The sequence below is a fragment of the Centruroides sculpturatus genome, unplaced genomic scaffold, assembly GCF_000671375.1.
Source record: "Centruroides sculpturatus isolate CEXI.00-Female unplaced genomic scaffold, Cexi_2.0 scaffold931, whole genome shotgun sequence".
NCBI lineage: Eukaryota > Metazoa > Arthropoda > Arachnida > Scorpiones > Buthidae > Centruroides > Centruroides sculpturatus.
Genome location: NW_019385181.1, coordinates 178,840 through 203,849, shown reverse-complemented (window position 1 = coordinate 203,849; position 25,010 = coordinate 178,840). Strand labels below are relative to the sequence as shown.

At 27.6% G+C, this 25,010-nt stretch overlaps 1 protein-coding gene across 1 annotated transcript; it reads right to left on the bottom strand.

Moving 5' to 3' along the window:
* LOC111635849 (fatty acid synthase-like) lies at window positions 1-23,833 on the bottom strand. The gene is given in 29 exon segments (XM_023380952.1): window positions 1-665; window positions 736-987; window positions 1,067-1,330; window positions 1,411-1,859; window positions 2,040-2,276; window positions 2,367-2,610; window positions 2,705-3,055; window positions 3,138-3,376; window positions 3,480-3,602; window positions 3,676-3,795; window positions 3,863-4,192; window positions 4,480-4,694; window positions 4,760-4,876; window positions 4,970-6,161; window positions 6,280-6,444; window positions 7,647-7,901; window positions 7,979-8,355; window positions 8,471-8,775; window positions 9,670-9,899; window positions 14,959-15,148; window positions 15,372-15,608; window positions 15,683-16,116; window positions 16,248-16,478; window positions 16,573-16,695; window positions 16,790-16,990; window positions 17,258-17,431; window positions 17,659-17,811; window positions 20,740-20,962; window positions 23,621-23,833. Coding segments are annotated over 28 exon segments (7,533 nt in total). The 5' UTR covers window positions 20,948-20,962; window positions 23,621-23,833; the 3' UTR covers window positions 1-548.
* Window positions 23,834-25,010: the final 1,177 nt, after the last annotated feature.

Here is a 25,010-nt window from a genome sequence, read left to right as displayed (position 1 = left end):
TCGTTTTTGTAAACTGTTTTATTATACTGATACTCATTTACCAGTACAATTTTCCCAACCGCATGGTCTAATAATACTTACATCATATTACACATACAACATTTCTAAATAAAAAATATATGTATATATAATTCTATAGAGAAAAATTATATCACAAATATAAATTCATTGCAAAAATGATGCAATTTTGGAGAGATCAAATGCAATGTTACTGGAATGTCCCTTTTTCTTTTTTATTCGAGTATTCAAATCTTTTGGGAAAAATAAAAAATTTGTATCTTTAAAGTTGTCATACAAACACTTTAAAATGTTGCTGTTTTGGTATTTTAAAATGTTCAAATTTTAGGTCAGTTTAATGCTGTTTTCAGTGTGTTTTTTTTTGTATATTTATATGTATATATAATAATATATATTATGAGAGAGAGACTGCTATCAAAAGTAATGCAATTGATAGCCAAAATATAAATTAAAACTGAAGATACAATTTTTCCACAATACATAATACTAAAAAAGAAACAACTAGATAATTGTAATTTATCAGATCACAGCTACTGCTTGTTCATCTCTTCATTGATGATGGTTGCTACTTTGGACCCACTGTGATTCTTTAGGAAAGTGACATGGTTGCCTTTGACCGTGTGGACGTTTAGGTTTCCATCAATGAACTGAAGATAAAGTTTACATAAATAAATAGATTTGAAACATTTTTACAGTAAAATCAGAAAGTGTACATACCTTCCTCACACCTAATTCCTCTCCTATTTCAGAAGTAATAAATAAACCTTCTGATGCTTTGATAAGTATGGCATTTCCTTTGAATTTCCCTGTGCATTTGTAGTTGTTTGCACAGAGTAATTTTTTATAATAGGAATCTGCAGCTTTTGCAACATCTTCACTATCCTTAAATTCAGACAGTGATGTCATTACTTCAACTGTGTACTGCAACCTCTCTTTGTGTGAAGGTAAATTTATTAGCTGCTGAATCAACTAAAAAAAATAATTTATTTTTTAAAATGTTTTCTATTAAGTGTTAATAAAAAATAATAATAATAATAAAGTCATTTACCTTTAATTTGTCTGATACACGTACATATTGTTGAATGAATGAATACATTGCTTCGGCAAACTTCATGCTGTCATCATTTAATCTTGATTCGTGCTTCTTGGTATATGATGTTACTAAAGCTGGACTGCCATCCAAGAAAAATAGTTTTTGTACTTTATCTTTATTTTGCTGTAACCTGATAGCTATTTCAAAAGCAATAGCTGTACCAAATGAATAACCCAATATGAAGTATGGCCCTTTAGATTGTATTTTGGTTTTTATTAACTAAAAATAAAAAATAATTAGTGAGAAAATCTGAAGGATTTTTATAATGATAAAAGGATTTCTTTCTTCAAGAAACTTACATCTAAATAGTAATTTGCTGTATCTTGACAACTAGATTGTGGCACATCTGTAGTACATTGAAAACCATAAACGGGACAAGATAATTCCTGAGTTACTGACATCAGATCTGTGACAACTCCTTCTATGGAATGTATGATGATTAGTGGAGTTCCTTCTGTTTTATTGTTCATATTAACAATAATCTCCTTTGGCATTAACAGCTTCCAATTTTTGTATATCACATCACTTGTACGTTTTTCTACTTTTGATGAATCATCTTTAAAAGCATTTGACTCCTGACCTCCTAACTCTTGAAGTTTTTTCAGACTTAAAGATCTGATTTCCTGCATTGATAGGTTAATTTCATAATCTCTTTCTAGTGTCTGTTTGACTTCTACACCCATTAAAGAATCCATACCCAATTCACCTAATGTTATAGCTGAATCTAGTGTATTTGGATCTTGGATTCCTAAAATGACAAAAAATTTATATAAAAATTATAATTTTATACTTTAAAATATAAAACTAATTATAAGATAATTTTAACAATTCATATTTTTTTGCCTATTAAAACAAAATGATTTGAAAGTAATTTAAAATTTGTTAAAATGATTCTAATTATATTTTTTAAATAAATACATGTATTTACCAAGTATATGAGAAATACTCTGCAAAAGATTTTGCTTGTTGCCTTGTTTTTTCACTTTACGTTCAGCAGGTACCATACTGGATACAACAGGATACTTTTGCTGAAGGAATGTATCTAGTGTGATGAGGCATGAATTTATTCTCTGAGGTAGTGTACCACCTATCACTACATCATTTCCTCCCATTGTTTCCAATATAACTCCTACATCTCCAATTGCACCCCATTGAATGGCCAAACCTAAATACATCAAAGTTTAAAAGGTTTGCAATTATTTCTTATTAAAAAGAAATAAAACTTTATTACTGGTAATGTCAAAGTAATATTTACCTGGTAAACCATCTTTATTTCTTTCTTCACATATCCTTTCCATCACTGAATTTGCATAACCGTAATTACTCTGGCCTGCATTACCACGACCACAACTGACTGATGAAAATACAACAAACCAGTTTAATTTAGGACAAAGTTTTCTTGATGCTTTATCTAGGTTATAAGTTCCTAAGACTTTTGGTTGAGTAACTTTGATAAAGTTTTCTTCATTTTGATTTTCCAACATTGCATCTCTAAGAACCTATATAAAAACATTTTAAAATACAGTTCATTATAATAAAATGTTTATTTATAAAAGAAAATGAAAAATTCTAAGGAAAGAAATTAAAATTTACCATTGCCAGATTGAAAATTCCACCAACGGGCCCATGTTTGTTGGCTAATTCTAAAAGTTCAGTTGCCTGAGAATATTTAGATGCATCTAAACTGGAAATAATTATATTCACTCCCTGTTCTTTCCAAACTTTTATACGATACTGTTGATAACCACTTTGTACTCCAGAGCGAGAAGTTAGAAGTATATGCTTAGCACCTCTAATTATCAACCAAGCTGCTAATTCTAAGCCAAAACCTCCAAGACCTCCACAAATTATATACACTTTATTTGGATAACATGTTGTGCGAGGCAAGACAGGCATTTTCATTGGTTTTGGAACAATAACACTTTGACGTTCTTCATCTCTTACCTATAGAATTAAAAACAAATCACAAGTTTAGAATAACTAAAACTTTAAGCTTAAATTGTGAAAACTGTAAATTAATGATTACCTTTATCACTACTTTTCCAATATGACGGCCACTTGCCATGAAACGGAAAGCATCTTCAACTTTTGTCTGATCAAACACTGTTGTTTTTAATGGCTGCACAACTCCAGACTTAATTCCTTCATTGACTAAACTTACTACTTGCATTTTATGCTCAAATGTTGCAGGTGTCAAATTCTCAGCCATCAATATATCAAGCAAAATTCCATGAAAACTAACGTTCTTCAGAAATATAGCCATACCTTTAATTTAAAATGAAACAAAAATTTAACTTAAAACTGATTAATAAAAAAATTTTAAAATATCTCATCTTAGTTTGGTCAAAATGTTTAAAAACCAACCAACCTAATTCACTGTTCTTAGAAAGATCGTACTTTCCAATTTCCAAGAATCGACCATGTTGTGCCAAACATCTAACACTAGCTTGCAGTTTTTCTTCAGCCAGTGAATTTAAGACCAAATCAACACCTAAATAAATTTATTGCATATATGAAACTGAAGTTTACAATAATTTTAAAAATTTTTGAGAGCAAACTCATACCTCTTCCTTTTGTAACTGTCATTATATGCTTTTCAAAGGATAAATCTCTTGAATTACTGAAATTGTGATCCTTCAATTGTGGGAATCTCTGCTTGAGGAAATTCTTTTTCTCAACAGAGCCTGAAATATAGTGAAAAGTTTTGAGAATTGATATTTCATTGTAATTTTTAAAACAACATTTACTTACCAACAGTAGTGTAAACTTCACAACCATATCCTAATGCAATGGAAATTGCAGCTTGGCCAACACCTCCACTTCCAGAATGGATAAGAATGCTTTCTCCTTTTTTGATGTTTCCTCGAACAACCAAGGCATAATATGCAGTTGAATAAACAACAGGAACTGAACTAGCTTCTTCTAATGTCCAATGTTCTGGCACAGACCATATAAAGGAAGAATCCATTAATACTGTTGTTGCAAGACCCTTGGATTCACTGAGACCCATTATACGATTTCCTCTACTGTCACGACCAGAAAATTCAAAACCAAGAAGACAATCCTGAGTAGCCAAATCACCTAAAAAAGATTTTACTAGTTAATATGTGCAAAAATGATCTGTTAAAATCTATTAAACAGTGTACTGTAAAATAACTTTTTCTATGAAAGTTTTTGAGTTAATATTCTTCACATGTGATTTTTTTTAACTTTAACATAATTTTAATGAAGATAATTTATTCAAATATGGTTTTTCATATAAATTTTTGAAATAGTAAAAAGTTAAAATAATGATCTCATGAAAGTTATAATAAAACTATAATTTTGTCTAAGCAAATTAATGTATTTAGTTTCAAAAGAATTTATACCTGGAATGGCATCAGGAGGAAGTTTGCCAGTTGCCAACATAATGTCACGGAAATTTAAAGATGCATAATATACATGGCATATTTTTTCTTTTAGAGTGCTCCGTAATTCTTCCTTCCAATAATTTAAAGGAGATTCAAACCATCTTAAACTAGATAAATCACCACGTGTGATAACGTTAACAAAAGCATGTTCTGCCATAATAGACTGTTCTGAAAATTTATGGAAATATAATTTAGTGAAAATTAATTCAATAGAAAAATTATTTTTAAAAAAATTTATTGAATCTTAATATTCTATTCAGNATTCATTGCAAGATCTTTCTGTGGTAAATCCTTATAAACTGAATCATTAAAACTGAAGGGTGGCAATTTCTGTTTGCTTGCATTAAAAATGCATCTAAAATGATATTATAAAAATTAAAATTTTATAATTTTTTATAAAATTTCTATATTTTATTAAAAAAAATATGGAAAGAATTTAAAAAAGTACCTCAATCTTACTCCACCCATTTCTTGTCTTAAACAATTCATCAAACCTACAATTCCATTGGTATTACTATCTTCTGCTACTAACCAAACAGGAGATTCAGATTCTTGTTTATATAATGTTTCTTTCAAGTTTTCAACCCAATCATATTTCCCATCTACAATCTTTATGATGGAATGTGTGTTGACATCCTTAAGTGAATCATTTTTACGTGCAAGATATAATTTAGATGCAATTCCATCAAACTTTTTGCAAATAACTGAAAGCCCAGCTGTTTTTAAAGTACTTTCTATTTCTTCTTGTGATTTTAATGATAATGTTAAACCTCCAACTGCAGAGAGAAACTTTTCAGCAGGAGTTAGATCAGTTCTTTGAATTAACAATACAAACCCACCACTTCTTAGGAAAGATGTCATATTTTCTAACAATTGTTGAAAGTTATATTTTCCACAGACATCTTTTGCAATAACTAGGTCAAAATTTGAAAATTCATTTGGTGGAGTTGATTCTAAGTCCCACGTTATAATTTTACTTCCTTCTTCAGTTTGATCAGATGCAGGACAAGTGATAGTATAATCAACATTCAAAAGAACATTAAAATTAAGTAAGTATGATTGAACTTTTTTGCTTATGAACTGAGACGAAGAACTAACTTCAAGAACTTTCAATTTTCTTGTCAGTAAATTTTCTACAGTTATATCAAGAGCTGTTCTCAAAACTCTCTCACTTAGCATAGTTGTAGATACAATATCATTACCAATTGATAATTGTAATTGTTTTACTATATTATTTAAATTTTCTTGGAAACTTTTGTTGACTGGTAATTCTGATATTTCTTTTAAGCTATTAAGAACAATAAATGATTCTTTGGTTAGTGATAAATAATCTTTCAAAACTTTATCAGATGCTTCCTTAAAGCCATTCATAACATCTGAAATCTGGGCCTTATTTTTCCCACTGGCTTCTAATATCTTTTTTGAAAGTGCTGAACACACTTCTATGTACTGTTCAATTTCATTCTTTTCATGTTTGCTCAATATGCATGTTTCATTATTAGGTATAAAACGATATTCTTCCAGAAGAGGTGGATTTTGTACATCTTGACGTCTTGGGGCAAGACTAGCTTTCAATCCTTTCAATACAACTCCTCCAGCAATACATTCATTTACATATTTGTCGTATACCAAAGGAATTCCTGTTACAAAATAATTTTGTTAATAATAACTTAAAAAATTTTTTTAAAATGTTAAATTTGTAAATAGACTTATTTTAATTAATAAAATCTAAATTTTATTATTTTTTAAAAGTAATACCTTCTTCTGTGATTGTATTTTGATGATACTTGGGATCAATTTTGATTGACTGTATTCTTGTTGGTAATACTAATACTCGTCTGGCTTCACTCAATATTGAGACTTGGAGCATATTGTCTAAAAATACTTCCCAATTTTCTGACCAATTTAATCTTGCTTTTTCACCTGTACAAAAATTAAATTTTTTTAACTTACAAAGATGTATGTATTTTATTTTCATTAGCAATATTTATTAGTATCATTATAAACATTGAAAATGGAAAGTGCTCTTAGATTTGCTAATTTAAAACAGAAATTTATATCATTACGTTAAATGTTGTTGACAAATATTTCAATTTTTAAGATCAATAACTTGTTATAAATTATAATTGAAACTTTTTGATGAAAATTGCATTTGACATTTTACTTTCAATAGAGTTATAAAAACAAAATTTGTAATTGATAATCACATAAAAAATTATTTTTTTTCATGTTTTCACTTGCATAATTGAGAAAATTAATTCTAGTTCTAAAAAACTTATGCAGTGAAAAAATTAATTCACCTATTTTCAAAAAATTATTAATCATTACTATTTAAATCAATACAGAACTTATTCTCAACTGTTAAGAGTGGCTAAATAAATGATGAATATTTAAGAGTAATTTTCAATAAATCTAAATAAGAATTTTCGTAAAAGTCAAAACTTTAACACAACTACAAAATTTTCTTCTTAACATAATTCAAATCATATAGGTCTTTAAAATAATAAAATTCAAATTTTAAGTAACAGCTTAGAATGCATTTCTAGAAAGTCTGGGAAAAAAACAGCACAAATGCATTTGTTTTGGAAAAATATTTACTGTTCCAGCACATTAAAAATAGATAAATATTAAAACAAAAAAATTTATTATTTTTTTCTTTCTCAAAAACTTGAATATGTTAAAATTTTGAAATAAATATGATTTACAAGTCTATGTGCAGTAAACTAGAACTTATTATACAAAGTTTCATAACACCTTTTTTTTTCTAGCACTTTCTTTAATTTAACTAACATTTTTGGCTATTTTAAATATCCTTCTTCAAGTTAAACAAAATAGAATGTCAGTTATAAAATAATTCAGTTTTAGTTATGTTACAACTGATATAAAATGATTTATAACTGATACTGATTTTATTTTAATTGACATTCTATTTTGTTTAACTTGAAGAAGGACATTTAAAATAGCCAAAAATGTTAGTTAAATTTAAAAAAGTACTAGAAAAAAGAAAGGTGTTGTGAAACTTTATAATATGATTTAGATGTTCTTTCTAATACAAATTTTTTTCATGCTTTAGAATTCTGATACAGTTTATATTATGATTATATTTTTCTACAATAAATACTTACCATTACTTTGTGATTCTATTATGCCTTGAAAAGTAGGTCCGTAGTCATAACCTCTTAATCTTAGTTCTTTATAAACATCTTTTTTGTCAAGTACAATATTTGATGTTTTATCAATATCAGTTGTAAGTCTTTCATCATCAATATTTAGTGGTTGATCAAGAAGCCTAATGATGCCACTTGCTGCAACAGTTCCACTTTCACACACTTCAAATTCACCAGTAATATCCATGATATTTACTGTAAATTTGGTTTTTCCTAAAAGATTTTATATTAAATAAGTAAAAACTTAATTTCAGGGATAAGTTAAAAAAGCACTATTTTATTTAACCTACCTGTCTTAGATAGTATGGTTGCTCTATGTATAGAATAATTTTCAATTTCAACTGCTGTTTGAGAAATTAGTTGATTTTTACGTTTAGCCAAAGCCTTCCATGCAAGAACAAGATAACCAGTTGCTGGGAACAAAACACGCTTGTCAATACAATGTCCAATCATGAAATAATCAGGAGATTCTGGATTAGATATATCAATTTCTGTAACAAATTCTCCAGCTGATCTTTCCGGACGATCTTTCCATAAAGCAGTTCTCCATTCTTGTGAATGGTCCCATTGTATAAATGGTGACAATTTTGGTACACCTCTTGACACTGGATAATTAACTTCAGGATAAAATTTTTCAATAGTAGGATTTATACCAGCGGTATACATTCTGAAAAGAAATAGAAATTATAAAATTAAAAATATAGTTTAGAATGGCAATAAAGTGTATTAGCTATTTTTTAAAAAAATTTATTGAATCTTAATATTCTATTCAGTTAACTTACTTTCCAACTGAAGATAAGAAATAGTCCAGATTATCTTTTTCCTTTTTATTCATTAATCCTATAAAAGCACAGTTTGCATTAAGACTTCTTTTCAAAATAGCTTGCAACAAACAGTGTGGAGCAATTTCAATAACTATAGCATTTGCTGGAACATGAGCCAGTGCCTCTCTAAACAATACTGGAGATACCAAATTATTAACTAAATAAGCTGCAGAACATAGCTTGGCAATTGGAGTATCCCAATTGCTTTCTGGAATAGAGGAACTAATCCAGCGTTGTGTGCGTGGTTTCGGATTTGGAATAATCTAAAATACAAAAACTCATAATTAATTGTAAAAATATTGTAACTGAAATAAATTAATGTGTTAATAATATATGTACAGGAAATCCTTGTTAATTAGAACTCTGATAGTTTGTAATCCTATTAGTTTTGTAACTGTACTGTCCTGACCAGGGACATAGAGGTTTGTTTATACATTACGGAATTTGGTTAGTTTGAAATATGGCTACTTTGAAACTTAAAAATGAAAATTCTGTCTGAACTGCAATATGCAAATATTAACTTGTATATTTAAATTGAAGTTCACATGCCTCCATACTGTAAGAGAATAACAGACCACAAATAATTCTAATTTGGCAACATGGCTTTGCTTTTACAGTAACACATTTTCAGGTGTCAATTTATCCATCATTGACTACCCTTTTTCTGTTATCTTATAAAATATGACTGGGTTTCAGGGTTGCAAGATTAGGCTACAGTAACAGATTGAGATATTTTTAGAGCTCTATGCTACTAGATTTGGTGACTTACTACCTTTTGAGCAACTTTAAAAAATAATTTGGGCTCCATTTTGAGAATTTTGCTTTACCTTTATTAAAACTTATCTGGCAACCTCTGGTTCTCACCAGACACGCTGTTTATCTGCAATTAATTAATAATAATATAAATAAAACAAAAGTAATGTTCTGTATACATAGCCATATTCCATTTGTTTACTCAATTACATCAGTTACATGGCATTTGGCATAATGTACAGAAATATGTAAATCTTGGATAATTCAAAACTATTTTGAAATCTTGATTATTTTGACCTCTATTTTAAACTAACAAGAATTTCCTATAAACATTATATATACACACAGTATATATATATATATAAACTTTTATAGTTGTAACAGAACTTTTTTAAAGTATTTACTTTTTCTAAAGCTCTTTGTAAGCCAGGAGCTGCAGGATTAATGTAACAACTATGAAAAGCATATCCACAACTATCTACTTCTCTTATAAATATATTTTCAGCTTGCATCTGCTTGACAAAAGCACCAATCTTATCAGTAGGGCCACTGACAGTTATAGTATCTTCAGAATTGTGGCAGGCTGGAAGTACTCCTTCAGGACATCGCTTTTTAGTTTCTTCCCAAGTCAAACCTGGAGAAAAACCATATTGAGAATTATTATTATTAAAAGACTTAAATAAAATGTGCTAATTTTAAAATTTTCATCATTATATTTTCCACAAACAAACCTAGAAAAAACACAGATATGGATTTTGCTTTACAATGGCATAAAGACTTTAGAAAACATTTGATTCTAATTTAAATTTCAATTAAAAACATAACAACATTTACAGAATGAATAGTAAAAAGTTAAATAAGTAAGAGAATTAAAATTTTAATATATCTTTCTGAATTATATTATTCATATGGTTATACAGGGTGTAAACACAAACATTGCTCAAAACTATCTTGCTTCTGTTATGTAATGACTAGAGTTAGGACATCTAGGCACAAAAAATTATAAAAATCATACAATTTCATTTAGTTGTTACATTACATAGTGGAAGTGAGATAGAGCCTGGTACAATATATGTCTACATCCTTTATATGTAATTTAAAAAGAAATAATTCATTATTATTTTAATGCTAAATTGGTTAAAGATCTAATTAAATTATATGAAATAATATTTTTAAGTTCATTTTAAGGAAAAACTATTAAAGAATATAGATCTTAACGTTTTCTTTTATCATTATCAAGACCAAAATTAAGCTATTTTAATAATGTTTTTGTAATTTTGAAAATGAAAATACCAATAACAGCAAATTAAGAGGCACATTTATATATTGTTAAGTAACTAGACAGAAGTTCTTAACAACTGCAACATTTACACTTCTAAATGAGATTAAATGTTTTCAACAGTGTTTCTACTGAACAATTTTAAATATTTAAAGAATATCAAATTACACCCTCATACAACATGGTTTCACTCTAACACAGTTCAAGAATTGGAGACATCCTCATAAAAAGCTTCACAATTTTTTAATACAAATGCAGTCATTCCTTATTTTTTTTAAATCAAGAAAGCATATGTATTGTCTCATTTTTCCATGGATTTTAGAATCTTTAAATTTTCAATGTTGTTTTGTGTCTTTTTCCCAGTTATCTTTACTGAGAATTGATTGTACAACTTTTCTTCTTCCTTGTCCTAGCTTCCCCACCTGATTTATAGGAATGCTAGAATTAGGAGTTCTAGCTTTCCTATAAAATCAGGTCTGTTGCTGCTGTTGGTGATAGTGCTCTAAATGAACCTAAAAGACTTGCCATGTTTTACTTCTATGGATTTCAATTAAAAGTTACTACATAAAAAACAAATTTAAACAGATGTCTTATTTTCATTTGCTTGCATTTGACTATCAGATTCATAAAATCTGATAGTATGTTATCTATAATTTATAGAAAATGAACCAGTCCAGGGATATAAAAATGAAATAATGATAAATATGATGTGAAAACATATCAACTTATATTGCATCAGAATACCAGCAAATTTTAAAATTTATGTAGTTTATAAATATAGACCAGTAGTAGTTTACTTTGATGCCTTACATGTGTTATTAATTAATCCATTCGTTATTTTATGTTTTTGAGCGTTATTTTTAGTTACAGTTATTTTCTTTTTTTTAAGGACACACTCCTAAACCCTTTTTGTGCAAACAAAGTCAAAAAGGCAGAGATACTAATTTTGTATCAGTGACTGATCTCATGATGCAAAATAATGTAAATTAGGGCAGTGTGGAGCTGCACTGAACATCAGATAAAAGACAGCACATCCAATACAGATGTATGGTGTAGCTCCTGGCAACAACCATTGTAGGCATGTCTCTGAGAAGTGAATAGCATAAGAAACATATACTTTAAGTATTTCTTTTAGGTGGATATTTGATTGTGGATTTGCTATTGTATGAAATAAATAATTAATCAAAGAAGATCTTATTTATTTGTTACTTGCCTATTTGACAAATAAACTAACTGTTGGCACAATTAATCAATTGTTGTTTATTTTGTATTATTCAATTTAATAAATATTTCATTGTGAATTGTTACTTATACATGGTTTTATTGAATTATTATTTTTTTTATTGCAATAAAATATTCACGAATTACATCGGAATAAAGAATACCTCATCCCGTAACCCACGAGAAAGAAGGTACCTATTTCTCCCCTTTACTGTATTAGTTGCACTTTACATGCAAATAGTTCCTCTTCTCCTCCTTTTTCCTCTTCTCAACAAGTTTCCAAATGAGCTTTGAGTACAAGTCTCAAAAGTTGTATTAGGTAAATCCGGATTAACTAATGAATGATGTATATCTGATGACTGCTGCTGATTTGAAGATTGTTGTATACCTTGAGATTGATGTAGATCATGCTTTTGCTGATCTGCTGTATTGGCCTCAAAGATAGCATCTCCAAGCACTCTATTGAGTATAAGCGATGTGTGTATAGCTGCCTGTTTCTGAAGGATACTAATATCAATGCTGGATTCTAATTGATCTATGTATTTCTTTATGTTTTTTGCTACTATTCCTGTTGCTCCTATTACTATTGGAACAACAGTCGTCTGTGTATTCCACAGGCGGTTAACTTCCAATTTCAGAAAATGATATTTACTCAATTTTTCAATTTCTTTAGCACCAAGGTTATAATCTGATGGTACAGTTATATCTATTAAAAATGTTTCATTATGATTTTTATCAACATAAATTAAATCCGGTCTATTGTGAGATACAGTGACATCAGTTTGGACAAGCATTTCCCATAGTATCTTAGCCAAACTATTTTCCTTAACTTGTGGCTAAGTAAAATTTCCTTCCACCATTGGTCAGTAACTTCTATTTTATGTTTTCGGGCTAGGCACCAGTAGACATACTGGACAAGGTTATTATGACGTCTTACATAACAAGTCTCTGCCAGTTTTTCACATCCTGATATAATATGCTGTGTGGTCTCGTCTTTAGTCGCACATAGGCGACATTTCCCATCCACTGGTTCCTTTAAGATGTCACATTGATATTGTCGTGTCATAACAGCCTGGTCCTGTATAGCAAATATTAATGATTCAATACTTGGGGCTATTTGTTGCTTTTTAATCCATTCAAATGCAAGCTCTCTATCTATATTACTCTGATCTAACACCTTTTTAGGAAATTGACCATGTAATTGTTTATTTTTCCAAACAACATTATGCCGTTTTACTATTGATTTTTTAATTTCTTCATCTGTATGTATTTTTCCTCGTTGTAAATATAATTCACCTTCTATCTCTTGCGCTTCTTTTATTATTGAATATTTATTCCTACCTATATCATGCTTTACTATTACTTTGATCAAGTGATCTCTTTCCTCTTCTAAGTATTGTTTATATTTAACTATTTGTGCTTTGTACATGTACTCTATATTTAATAGTCCTCTTCCTCCATGATTTACCGATAAATACAATCTTTCTACCTCTGCTTTTTGCTGATGTGCTTTTTTAATTGCTAGTAACTTTTGTTTTTTGACATCTATTTTCCTTAGGTCACTATTTTTATAGTTGATTATACCAAATGAGTAAAGCAAGACTGGGATGGTATATGTATTTATACATTTTATTAAATATCATGGATCAAAATACTTTTAAATACACACCTTAATTCTTCTAAAATATTCTTTTGTTATCTGTTCCCTAATGATGCTATGCTCTAGTTTTCCTGATTCTTGTGCACCCAAGTATTTATATCTATCTCCAATTGCAAGTTGCTTGAAACTCTCTCCACTCAGTAGTATATGTCCTTCACCCATAGCACTACTCCTGTGTCCTGCAGTTATATGTAGTACTTTGCATTTATCCAGTCCAAATCTCATCCCTATATCACTTGTAAAAATCTCAACGCTATCCAGTAATACTTTTAGACTATTTCTACTATGTGCATAAATCTTAAGGTCATCCATATATGAGAGATGATTAATCCAGCTACTATTCTTCAATTTATAGCCTTTTCTTTCATACTTATTTAGTATGAATGAAAATGGGTTTATAGCCAGTCAGAACAACAATGGGGAAAGAGAATCACCGTGAAAAATTCCGTGTCTTATGTAAATCGGTTGAGTAGTGATTAAATCCTGGGAGCCACGAGCAGTCATGATCACTCTCCATGTAGGCATAGTCATTTGGAGGAATCTCTTATTATTATTATTGCTTTTTGGTTCTCCTACAAGTCCAGGCCTAGCACTTTAACCCTAATGTTGTGTAACTTCCTGTTTTTTTTTTTTGCTATGCAGTGTGTTACATAACTGGCACCCAAACAGGGAGTGCGTTACACATACAGTGGTAATTATGTAATTAACTACTTTCAATAAAGTTAACAAGTTACAATTGCTGTCCCAATTTGGTAATTAAACTACTAGTTAACCACATGTTCAGTTTTACCTATAATAATTAGTTTTTCTTTTAATTCACTATAAAGTTGTGTTGGAATAATCTATTGTAATAATGCAAGAGCAAATGTCTATTTTTATAGAGTATCCAAACTTGTTGACTTTGACAAAAGTTAGACAAAACTATTTATTTTTGAACAATTTCAGCATTTGAAATTTTTATATTTTGTCAGTTAATATAAAGTCAAATTCAAACAAAACCAATCAGATTTCAATAGATTTTGCAGTGCACATGTGTAAGAAAATATATGTAAAGTATATTTTTCATTTTTGTACTTATATCTAAATTATTATTATTCTACTTCTTAGTGATTGGCAGAAATTTATGTAAAATAAATCAGGAATTTGGAAACTAATATTAGTTTAAGTATGTTCCACAATTACTGGCACATAAAGTATGCACTTTTACAATACAGTTCTATCCTCACTAGTAGTGTTATAGTTGAATGTCTGTTTTCCTTGTCAAGACAAATTTTAACATCTAGATAATGCAGAATGTCAAATCAAAAATTTGTATTCTTGAGATATCATTTAATACCTATTAATTAAAAAAACAAAATAAAAGAAGGTTGAAATGAAAACAGAAGTTATTTTAATCCAGTCTACTTTTTTGTTTTTCTATTTATGAATAGTTTAAAACAAGTTAACTACTTTTTATGTAGTTAAACTGTATTTCAATTCTACAAGTGAAACCTGCAATTTCTTCATTCGAAAAAACAAAATTATTTTACTTACCAACAGCTGCCATTGAACCAGCAATTAAATTAGCTTCTTCAACACATCTTCCTCTCCAGTAAGCTGATAATATCATTTGTTCAGCAGTAAAGCAACCATCAGCATATGCACAACCTAGTTCTCCTACTGAATGACCAACAATACCATCAGGAGTTACACCTAATTCCCTTAAAGTATCAACTAATGCCACCTAAATATTCAATAAATAAATAATATCAAAAATTTAATTTAAAGCATACTGATGGTAATAAAAAATTATATAAATTTTCTTTCAACTACTTAAGTTAATTATTAAAAATAAATATTTTCTAAATATCTTTTTCTAAATATAATAATTTTTTTAAAAATAAAATATTCTTAATTTTAAATAATCTATCTATCTTATAAACTATAATATAGTTTATGTAACTTACTTGAATTGCAGCAATGGCAACAAACGACGATATAATTTCTCTTTTATTGCTACTTTCCACTGCAGGTTTTGTTAATATTTGCATTAAGTCAATGCCAAATGGTTTAAGTATTTCTTCAGAGTGTTGAATGGATTTAGCAAATGGTTTTAGTTTAAGAAGATCTTTGCCCATACCAGGCCATTGAGTTCCCATGCCAGAGAATATAAACCAAACTGGTCGTTTTTCTGAAGATATTTTCTATAAAAATAAATTACTCTTTAAACATAATTTTTAAACTATTAATTAAAAAAAAAACAAAAATGATACCCTACTTTTATTTCACTTGAAACTTTTTTGGGGCCTTCTTTTAATAAGGTAAATCCTCTATACATCATTGATGCACGTTTTGATAAGTTTTGTATAAAACCATATGTTTCAGATGGTACTTTAGTATTTTCAAGATAATTTAACAATGAAGATACACCACCCTCTGCTCTATCACAACAGAGTACAAGCTGTGGTAATTTTATTTCTTCATATTTTGGTAGGCGAGGATTGGCTCTTAACAAGACATGAACATTAACTCCACCAAATCCAAAGCTATTCAAAGCAACATATTCTGTGTCAAGGGGAGTTGGTTCAGTGACAACTTTAACTCTACCTTCTACCAATGAAACAATATCAGGGTTAGGAGTTGAGTAATGTATATTAGGAGGAATAATTCCATTATCTAATGCCATTGTAAGTTTGGCCAATGCACCAACACCTAAATGTAAAACAAAAATTTCTATATATTAAGAAAGAATCCTTAAAAATAGATACTTGAAAAATCAAATTAATTTTTGTATTTCAATTTCTTTAACAATTTTTTTTGAGAAAGTATTTTCAGTCACTAACCTGATGCAGGTTCTGCATGACCAATACTAGCTTTTACAGAACCAATAAGAAGGGGACGCTGTCTTCCTTTACAAAATATATTTGAAATTGCAGCTATTTCTACTGGATCACCAGCTTTAGTACCTGTTCCATGAGCTTCAACATAGCATACTTTTAATGGATCAATTTCAGATTCTTCATATACAGCTTTCATTAATTCAGTTTGTACAGATTGAGATGGAAATGTTATCCCTGTTAATAATATATTTTTAAGTTTAACAAAGATTCTAAAAAGAGAAAAAAAAAATTAAAATATATATATGTTTTAAGCAAAAGTAATATGAACCTTCAGATTTTGATCCATCAGTATTTGTCTTAACATGAGAAACTATAGCATATATTCTTCTTGCTTTACTTTCACGCTGTAAAAATGCAACTCCTATTGTTTCTGATCGGCAATATCCATTTGCTGCAAGATTTTTCAATGAAAATATTAGGACCTATTAATAAATTTTTAAGTGATTTTTAATAAAGATTAAAACTAATCTGAATTAAAAACATACCAGAAGCATCAAATGCTTTACAGGTTCCATCTAAAGACAACATATTTAATTTGAAGAAATGTAAAGATGTGGCTGGTCTAATACAAATATTGCATCCTGCTACCACAGCAGCATCACACTGATTGCTTCTAATTGCTAAGACTGCTTGTTGCATTGCAAAAAGACTTGATGAGCAAGCTGTGTCCATAGCAAAACTTGGACCTATTGAAAAAATATATAAATTTAAAATTTATTTAATTTTATGTAAAAAAATTTCAAAAATATCTATAAAATTAAAATACTTTAAACCAGACATAATTTAATTATTAATTGAACAAATAGAAAGAGATTTAGTAGAAGCAAGGACTATTTAATTAAAGAAGAAGATTATTTGTAAGTGAATTAAGAANATAATTTACTTTCATATTGGATTTTGAATTAACTTTATTATATTAGATATATATGTATAATTTATTTCTATGTACACACCTTTAAAGTCAAAAGTGAATGATATACGATTTGCAAACATTGAAAATGAACATCCAGTAAGAGCATAACCATTGACTTCTGATATATCGCCAGCAAAAAAGTCATTACTCTCTGAAGAACATACTCCAACAAAAACACCTGTTCTGGAATTTCTTAATTCATCTGGATCATATCCTGAAATAATTTAAATAATTATTTATTAATAATATTTAAAATTATTTAATAAGTTTTTATATTTACTACATGTTTCATATACTTAGTAGGCGCATAAAAAAAATATTTTAATAATAAAAATTTAGATTAAAAAAAACTTAATTTAATTTGCTATTTTAATAAAAACAAATTAAATTTTTCTAATAAAAAGTATTTTTAATTCCAAAATTTTTTCATCAAAAACTTACCAGCATCAACAATTGCTTCATAAGTTACTTCAAGTAGAATTCTGAGTTGTGGATCCATAAACTGTGCTTGTTTGGGATGGACTCCGAAAAATGTTGAATCAAATCTTGTTAAATCTTTTAATTTTCCCAGTCTTGAAGGCAATCCATATAAACCTAAAATTATTTTTTAAAATAAGGTAATTATAATTTTTTTGGTAATATATATTATAAAAAAATAATACAAGTGAAGTATAATTTACAAAAAAATATGGAAAAAATTCAATTTTTATAGATTGATTAATGCAATAGCAATGCTTTGGAATATTAATATTCAAGAGACATTCAACTTATAAATATGTTTAGTGTAGTAAAAAAATAATAATTATTACTTCATACAAGAGAGGAAGAATCTTGCAATTTTTAAAATTGGTCTTAAACTCAGCTAAATGGGTCAAATAAATTAAATTAAAGTGTTCAAGTAATTAATCATTGGCTCATGTATAGCTAAAATTATTATTATGTAAAATTCTTATTTTTTGATACACAGATTTTCTAAAATATTTTTATGCAATATTTTAAAAAAACTTACCTTATGTTTTGAAATTGAGTCTTATCTGATTGTTCAAATGTGATTTATATTATGGCTCTAAGATTGTCATTTAATATCAAATTTATTATACTGAGGCAAGGAGACACAGTTTATTTCCCTTTAAAATCTCATTTTTTTTCTTTTCCCTGTATATATTTTATTGTGAATTCATTTCAGAGCATGTCCCTCATCAGCCTTTACATAGAATGATAGAAGAAGAAGGATTTGTTAAAAGCAATAACAAGTTCAAGTAAATTTCTGACAGTTTGTCCTATATTTAAGCTTTCACCAATACATATGGTTTTTGTAAAATGTGTAATAAAGAATATATCTTTGTATGTATAAATTTCTACAGTGAATGTAAGTTTCCATTTTTTATGTTTCTTAAAATAAACTTTTTACAATATAATTTGTAATGAAAAAAAAATACTTATAGATGTGCACCCCATTTTGTAATTCAGCCTATGTAAAGGCTGACAAGGGACTTACTCTGAAATGTATTCCACAAAATTTATACATGAAAAAGAAAAAAAAATGAGCTTGTTTTCCTTTTAATCTGTCTCCTTGCCTTGTTATAATAAGATTCCTGTTTAATATCACACTTAAGATAATTATTTGTATTATGGCTCTAAGTTGTTATAATTTAATAATGAGTGCATAAATAATAAAATCTTGTTCAAAACTATATTTTCAGTCAAATCTTTCAAAATAAATTTTCAAGATATCTATACAGTTATGTTTTTAACTGAGAATTGCGAGATTTTCTGAATAAAGAATAATTCTATGATTAAATAAACTAATTCTTAATTATATTTTGTGTTTCTTTTAGTTAGTAGCATTATCAGTAATAATCTATTTAAAATCATAAAAATCAATGAAAATATTTCTTGAATATTTGGCTTTAGAATTAAAGAATGTTCTTTCAAACATCAAAAGAAATTTTAAGATTAATATCTGTTCTGTTTTCTCCATTATATCTGCAATTAAAAACCGTTTTTGATATTTTTATATTAAATAGAAAATTCTAAAGCACTTTTTGTTTGAAAATTATTTCATGTTAGCTGGAACATCATTAATTTTAGTATTCATATTGATTTTTCAAATTAAAAAATATTGGAACTGGAATAATCTTTATATGAATTAAAGTCGACCCCCCTATAACACGGGTTCCTATATAGGTATACGTCGCCTTACGTCGGTAATTGGTTCCAGGAAAACGACGTAAGTCGAATTTACTTGTCTCCGAATCTACTTATCACTAGGCTAAACCGTAAATTACCATTTCCGGTTCTGTATTTTATTTATTAATGCATTTTTAATAATATATGGCAAATAAAAATCTATTTTAAGCTTACAAACAAATAAATTTTAGTTTTTAATATAGTACAAAAAAAGTAATCTAAATTTACGAATGCATGTACTGTAAATACAGTACGTACTTGCATATATTTTAATATGATTTTATGTGCTTTAAACGTTTTTCTAGTCATATTATGACTTCAATATTTGTAGCGGACAGACGTAAAGTCGAATAAAATGACTTAAACTTGATTTTTATTTTTCCATATACTTTTTTAACAAGTGACGTATAATCGGGAACGACGTAACTCGAAACGACGTAAGTCGAGGTATGCCTGTAGTTCGGATTCCTATATCACGGAGAAAAAATTGCAACAGTATTTGTACAAACATGCTAAAAAAAACTCGTATAATTCGGTAAAACATCATCGCCAACTCGTGTTGCGACAGGATTGATCGAATCTAGACCAATAGCGGATATTGTACAAACCATTGAGTTTAAACGCGCAGTGGACCTAGTAAAAACCATTTATTATTTAACATCTATAAAAATTATATTTGTATTAATGATGTCTCCAAAGTTCAGCGAATTTTTTGCAAAAAAATAATTTATCAGGAAGCATGCGCCCGCCGTTCGATGCACCGCTCCGCGACAAAAACAAGCTTAAACAATGGCATCGTCGAACAGTGCACACTTGGTAAGTAATCCTACAATTTTTTATTTATAGCATAGTTTATATGGATTATTCCCAAAAAATTATGTTTTGGAAATGTTGAGTCAAATTAGTCTAGAATCGATTAATTTTATGGAAGAAACCTTTCAAACAGCCGTAGTCCATAAACTGCATATGTGCCAGGTTATGATTGGCTGGACTCATAGAAAATGGATTCATAAAAACCAGAATGTATCTACCGTGTTATGGGGGAGTCAACTGTATCTCAATTTTAAAATTTTATTCAAAATTAAAAAAAGTGATATTTGAATTTTATTGTTTTCTTCCAGATTTATCAACATGATTTTTATCTTATTTAGAAAAAAAAATTACAATAATTTAGGCAACCAAAATATTATTATTTTATGCAATTTACTTATATATTAATTAAAAGAAAAATCTACCAATAATCAAATTTCTGTTGTTGCAATATATGACTTATTTCTATATATTTGTAAATCAGATTAATGCTTTTTTAAAATTATTTATAACAATTCTTACCCATTTCCCATCTTCTTTCATCAGCTGTAACCATATCTACCTTATTCATTAAATTATCCCACAATTCATTCATGTTATCAGATTCAGGAAATTTTCCTGCCATTCCACTTATCACAATATTTTCCGTGACATCCCATTTGGGCATTTTATAACTTTTCACTGTAGTTTCTGAAGGATACAATGTTGTGGTTTCTGACTGTGCTGGCATTTTGATCTTTTTTCTCTAGAAAAAATAATAAATTTTATATTAAATGTTTTATTTAGGTTTAGGTAAAACCTAATTTATTTCAAATCATATTTTTAATTTAAAAAAATAAATTAATTATTTTTGTTTTAATGACTAAAACTTTTTAAAAATATATTTATTAATTTCGAAATCTTCGTTAACAACATTATGTTTCTTAATAATTATGTAAACAAATTCTTCACCTCTCATGTCATTTTCAAGCAAAACTAGCCTTAATGCTAGCTCTAAATTAAACACAGCAAAAATTTTTTAAATTTCAGTAAAGTAATTTTCTGAAACACTATTTTTGAATTAATTTTGTAATAAATATGATGAAGGTCTTAAAATTTATTTATAATCTCAAAAAACTATTATTATTAATTAATTAGTAACTTTATTTAACTATTGTTTCTCAATAATTTAGTGCAATTTAAAAACTTTCAGTAATTACTTAACTCAGATTACAATTACTTAAACTTGTAATTCTGATTATCTGATCTGAATTTCTATAAATTTATAAATATATTTTTTAAGTTGCAAAATATAAAATTTTTATACAATTTTATGCAGTCCTCTAGTTATAAGCAATATAATTTTTTTTTTTTTTAATTAAAAATTGGCAGACAGTATTAACTGATATATATTTTTAATGGCTAAAAAGTATGGTAAATAAATTTTCTCTAAAGTATAAACTGATTTAAATTTATTATTAGATTATATGTAGAATAATTTACTGTAATTATAGTCAAAATAAATACATATATCACAAGTTTGAATTCCGTTACAGGTGTAAAAATTCAACTATTATATTTTATTCCCAAAAGCAAAATATTTCTTAATATTTTGATCAGGTAACATTTTTAAACATTATATTTACAATAAATATTTATATATAAATTTATAAAATATATGTTTGGTATATTTGATTATAATGTAATTTTAAAAATTCAACATTATGTATAAGTTTATTTAATAAATTATTTGAGATAATAAATTTTAATTAATTAAATTATATTAAAAAAAATTGTTATAATACTATGATTATATCATTAAAATTAGGTAATCTGTTTATTGTAATTAAATTTATAAAAACACCAATAAAAAATATATAAGCATTTGAAATATACAAAACATTTAGTATTCTTGCACTGAAGCAATTTACTAATTAGAAAATAAAAATCATTACCATATCAAATAAACATAAAACATTGAGTATATCCTCAAAAGGAAAAATATTTTATGTACTTTTCCTCTGGTAACAGAAATTAATCTACTATTTTAAATAAATTTCAGAATTGAAGATAAAAACTTCATTATTAGAATTTATTTTAACACACATTTAATTTTTTAAAAATTCCTTAAAAAGAAGGAAATTATAATAAGGATGTTGACAGAAAATTAAAAACAAAAAAAAAAACTATATTATTCTTAGAAAAATCAATGCTACAATAATAATAATAAATGAATCTACATTATTCAAATAAAAGGTTCTTGACCTTCAATGGCCCATTTTTTCCTACAGTATAATATTATATTTAAATTTAAAATGTTTTTAGCTATTGTGTTTTAAATGATAATGCCAGTAGATTTCACATAACAAGAATGCAGTGTTTATTATTGTGAAATCTAGAAAGAAAAAAGTACTTTGTGAAATAAATAAAAGAAAAAAAAAATCATCAGTTCTATTTATTACCAAGATAAAAAAAATTTTTTTTTTATATATAAAAGTATTTAAGACAAACTGGATTTTTATTACACAAATAATTTTAGAATAAAAAAAATTTAAGCTCGGGGGAATCAAACAGATCTTTAATTAAGGACCACGTAGCCATTTAGGAAGCATAGGGTCACTGGGTTATCATCTGTGGAGGAGAAAATTACCCCAGAATTTAATAAAAATGGTGTTTTTTTCTTATATACTTCAAAAACAAAAAAAAAAAAAGCAATGTAAAATACAGTAACAAATTTTATTAAGTCTTTAAAAATTTTTTTATTTATAAAAAGATAATTAACATTTCGACATCCAACGCAAAGAATTAAGAACACCTATTTCCTCGCATATAATGTACAGTAATGTACTTAAAATAATCCATTCTGAAATTTTTCGTGGAAGAATGATGTAGACGAAGTTATAATAAATTGTACAAACATGTGGGTTATTAAATTTTTGCTAATTTAACACAGAAAGAATAACTTATTTTACTATTTAAAAAAATACCATAAAACAAGAACAAAAAATGAGCAAAAAAGGAATATAAAAATTTAAAAGTTTATATACAAATTAACAAGAAAAAAAATATATATTTTATTATATTTATATGGCTTTTTAATCTAAAAAATATATATATAATCTTTTAGCATATTGTATATGATTTTAACTAGCATTAAGAAATTTAAATTTAATAAAATGTAATAAAACTTTCATACTTAAATGATCTATACACAGGCTTGATCTATTTAATTATTAATCAAATTAAAATACTTTAAACCAGACATAATTTAATTATTAATTGAACAAATAGAAAGAGATTTAGTAGAAGCAAGGACTATTTAATTAAAGAAGAAGATTATTTGTAAGTGAATTAAGAAGAAAAGAAGAAGAAATCACAAGGCAGGATATGGACCCGGGGAATGATTAGAATTTGAAAAACTCACCGATCGATCCGCTTCGTTTAAACACTTAATACCGATTAATTATCGATTTCCAAAATAGTGGGATTTTATATAGTATATATCATATCAGAAATGATTCAATACTTTTATCTGATGTGATATTCCCGTTTTTCTCTTTTAACCTATCTACCAACACAACACCAAATGCCGGTCTGCGGCACACACAGTCGGGTGATATGACACCACGTGAAATCGTCCAATAGTGAAGAGCCGTGGCTCTCCTCACCCATGACGTCACCGGTGAGACGACAAATCTGTTCCGTCCATTGGACGCGTGTCATTTGGCGATGACGTAAAATAACCGATTTCACGTGAAAAAGCGTTAAAGAATTACGATTGGTCGATGCCTGTTTAATTAGACCTTTTTTTTTTATTTTTTAAATTACGTCACAGTAAATTATTTTTTTGTAAAATAAATAATTGATTAATCGCACATACGTGGGGTTAATTGCAAACAATGGAAGGTTAATCAAATATGTAGCATCTCTGTATTTTTTAATACATTTTTATTAAAATTTTTCGATTATTAAAAAATGTAGAAAATAATAATAATAATAATAATGCGTAACTTAATTACTATAGTTTCGGTTTATGCCTTTCTAGTTAAGAAAATCTTTTTTTAAAATTAGTTTCTAGCGTAACAGAAGTGGTTAAATTGTAATATATATGCTTGATATGTCATAATTTATCTATTTTGGACGCAAAATAAAGCTTCGTCTTCCGTCAATGCATTTCCCCCCTCCTCTCTGTGTTAGAACAGGAAGAATAAGAACCATCATCCGATCGTCCGACTCGCAAATGGCGTAAGAGTGATTTCTTATCGTCATGTATTGATAAAAAGCTACCTCATTCGAGTTTTACACGTGAGAAGTTCGATCACGTGTCTTCCGATCGATCGTCTTGTGTGACGCAACAAATTAACCATTGTGAAGCAGGAAAGTATGTCGGGAAATATTCGTGTTTGTAAACGTGATTGTCTGGTGTTGTTTTCTGTTGTGTTTTCTATTTTAATTTCAATTTTTGTCACTTTAAATTTTTTGTTCTTTTTATATTTATTTATTTGCGTTACATCTTTAGATCCAGCAACTAGAAAATCACCGAGAAAAACTAAAAAAAGAAAGACAGAACTACTTGAATTATAGAAAAGTTGCACAACTTTTCTTTACTTCCTGTAAACTTTTAAAATTTTTCCTCGTCCGTCTTTCTGAATAACGCATATTTATCGTTAAGATTGACAAAAAAGATGCGTTAAAAAAAATCAGTAAATTTACAACAGATCACTAAGAAAATAAAAAGGGATATTTCTATCACCTACGGTTTTAAAATAGAAATATTGTATTTATAAATAGTAATTATGATAAGTGATTTTTTT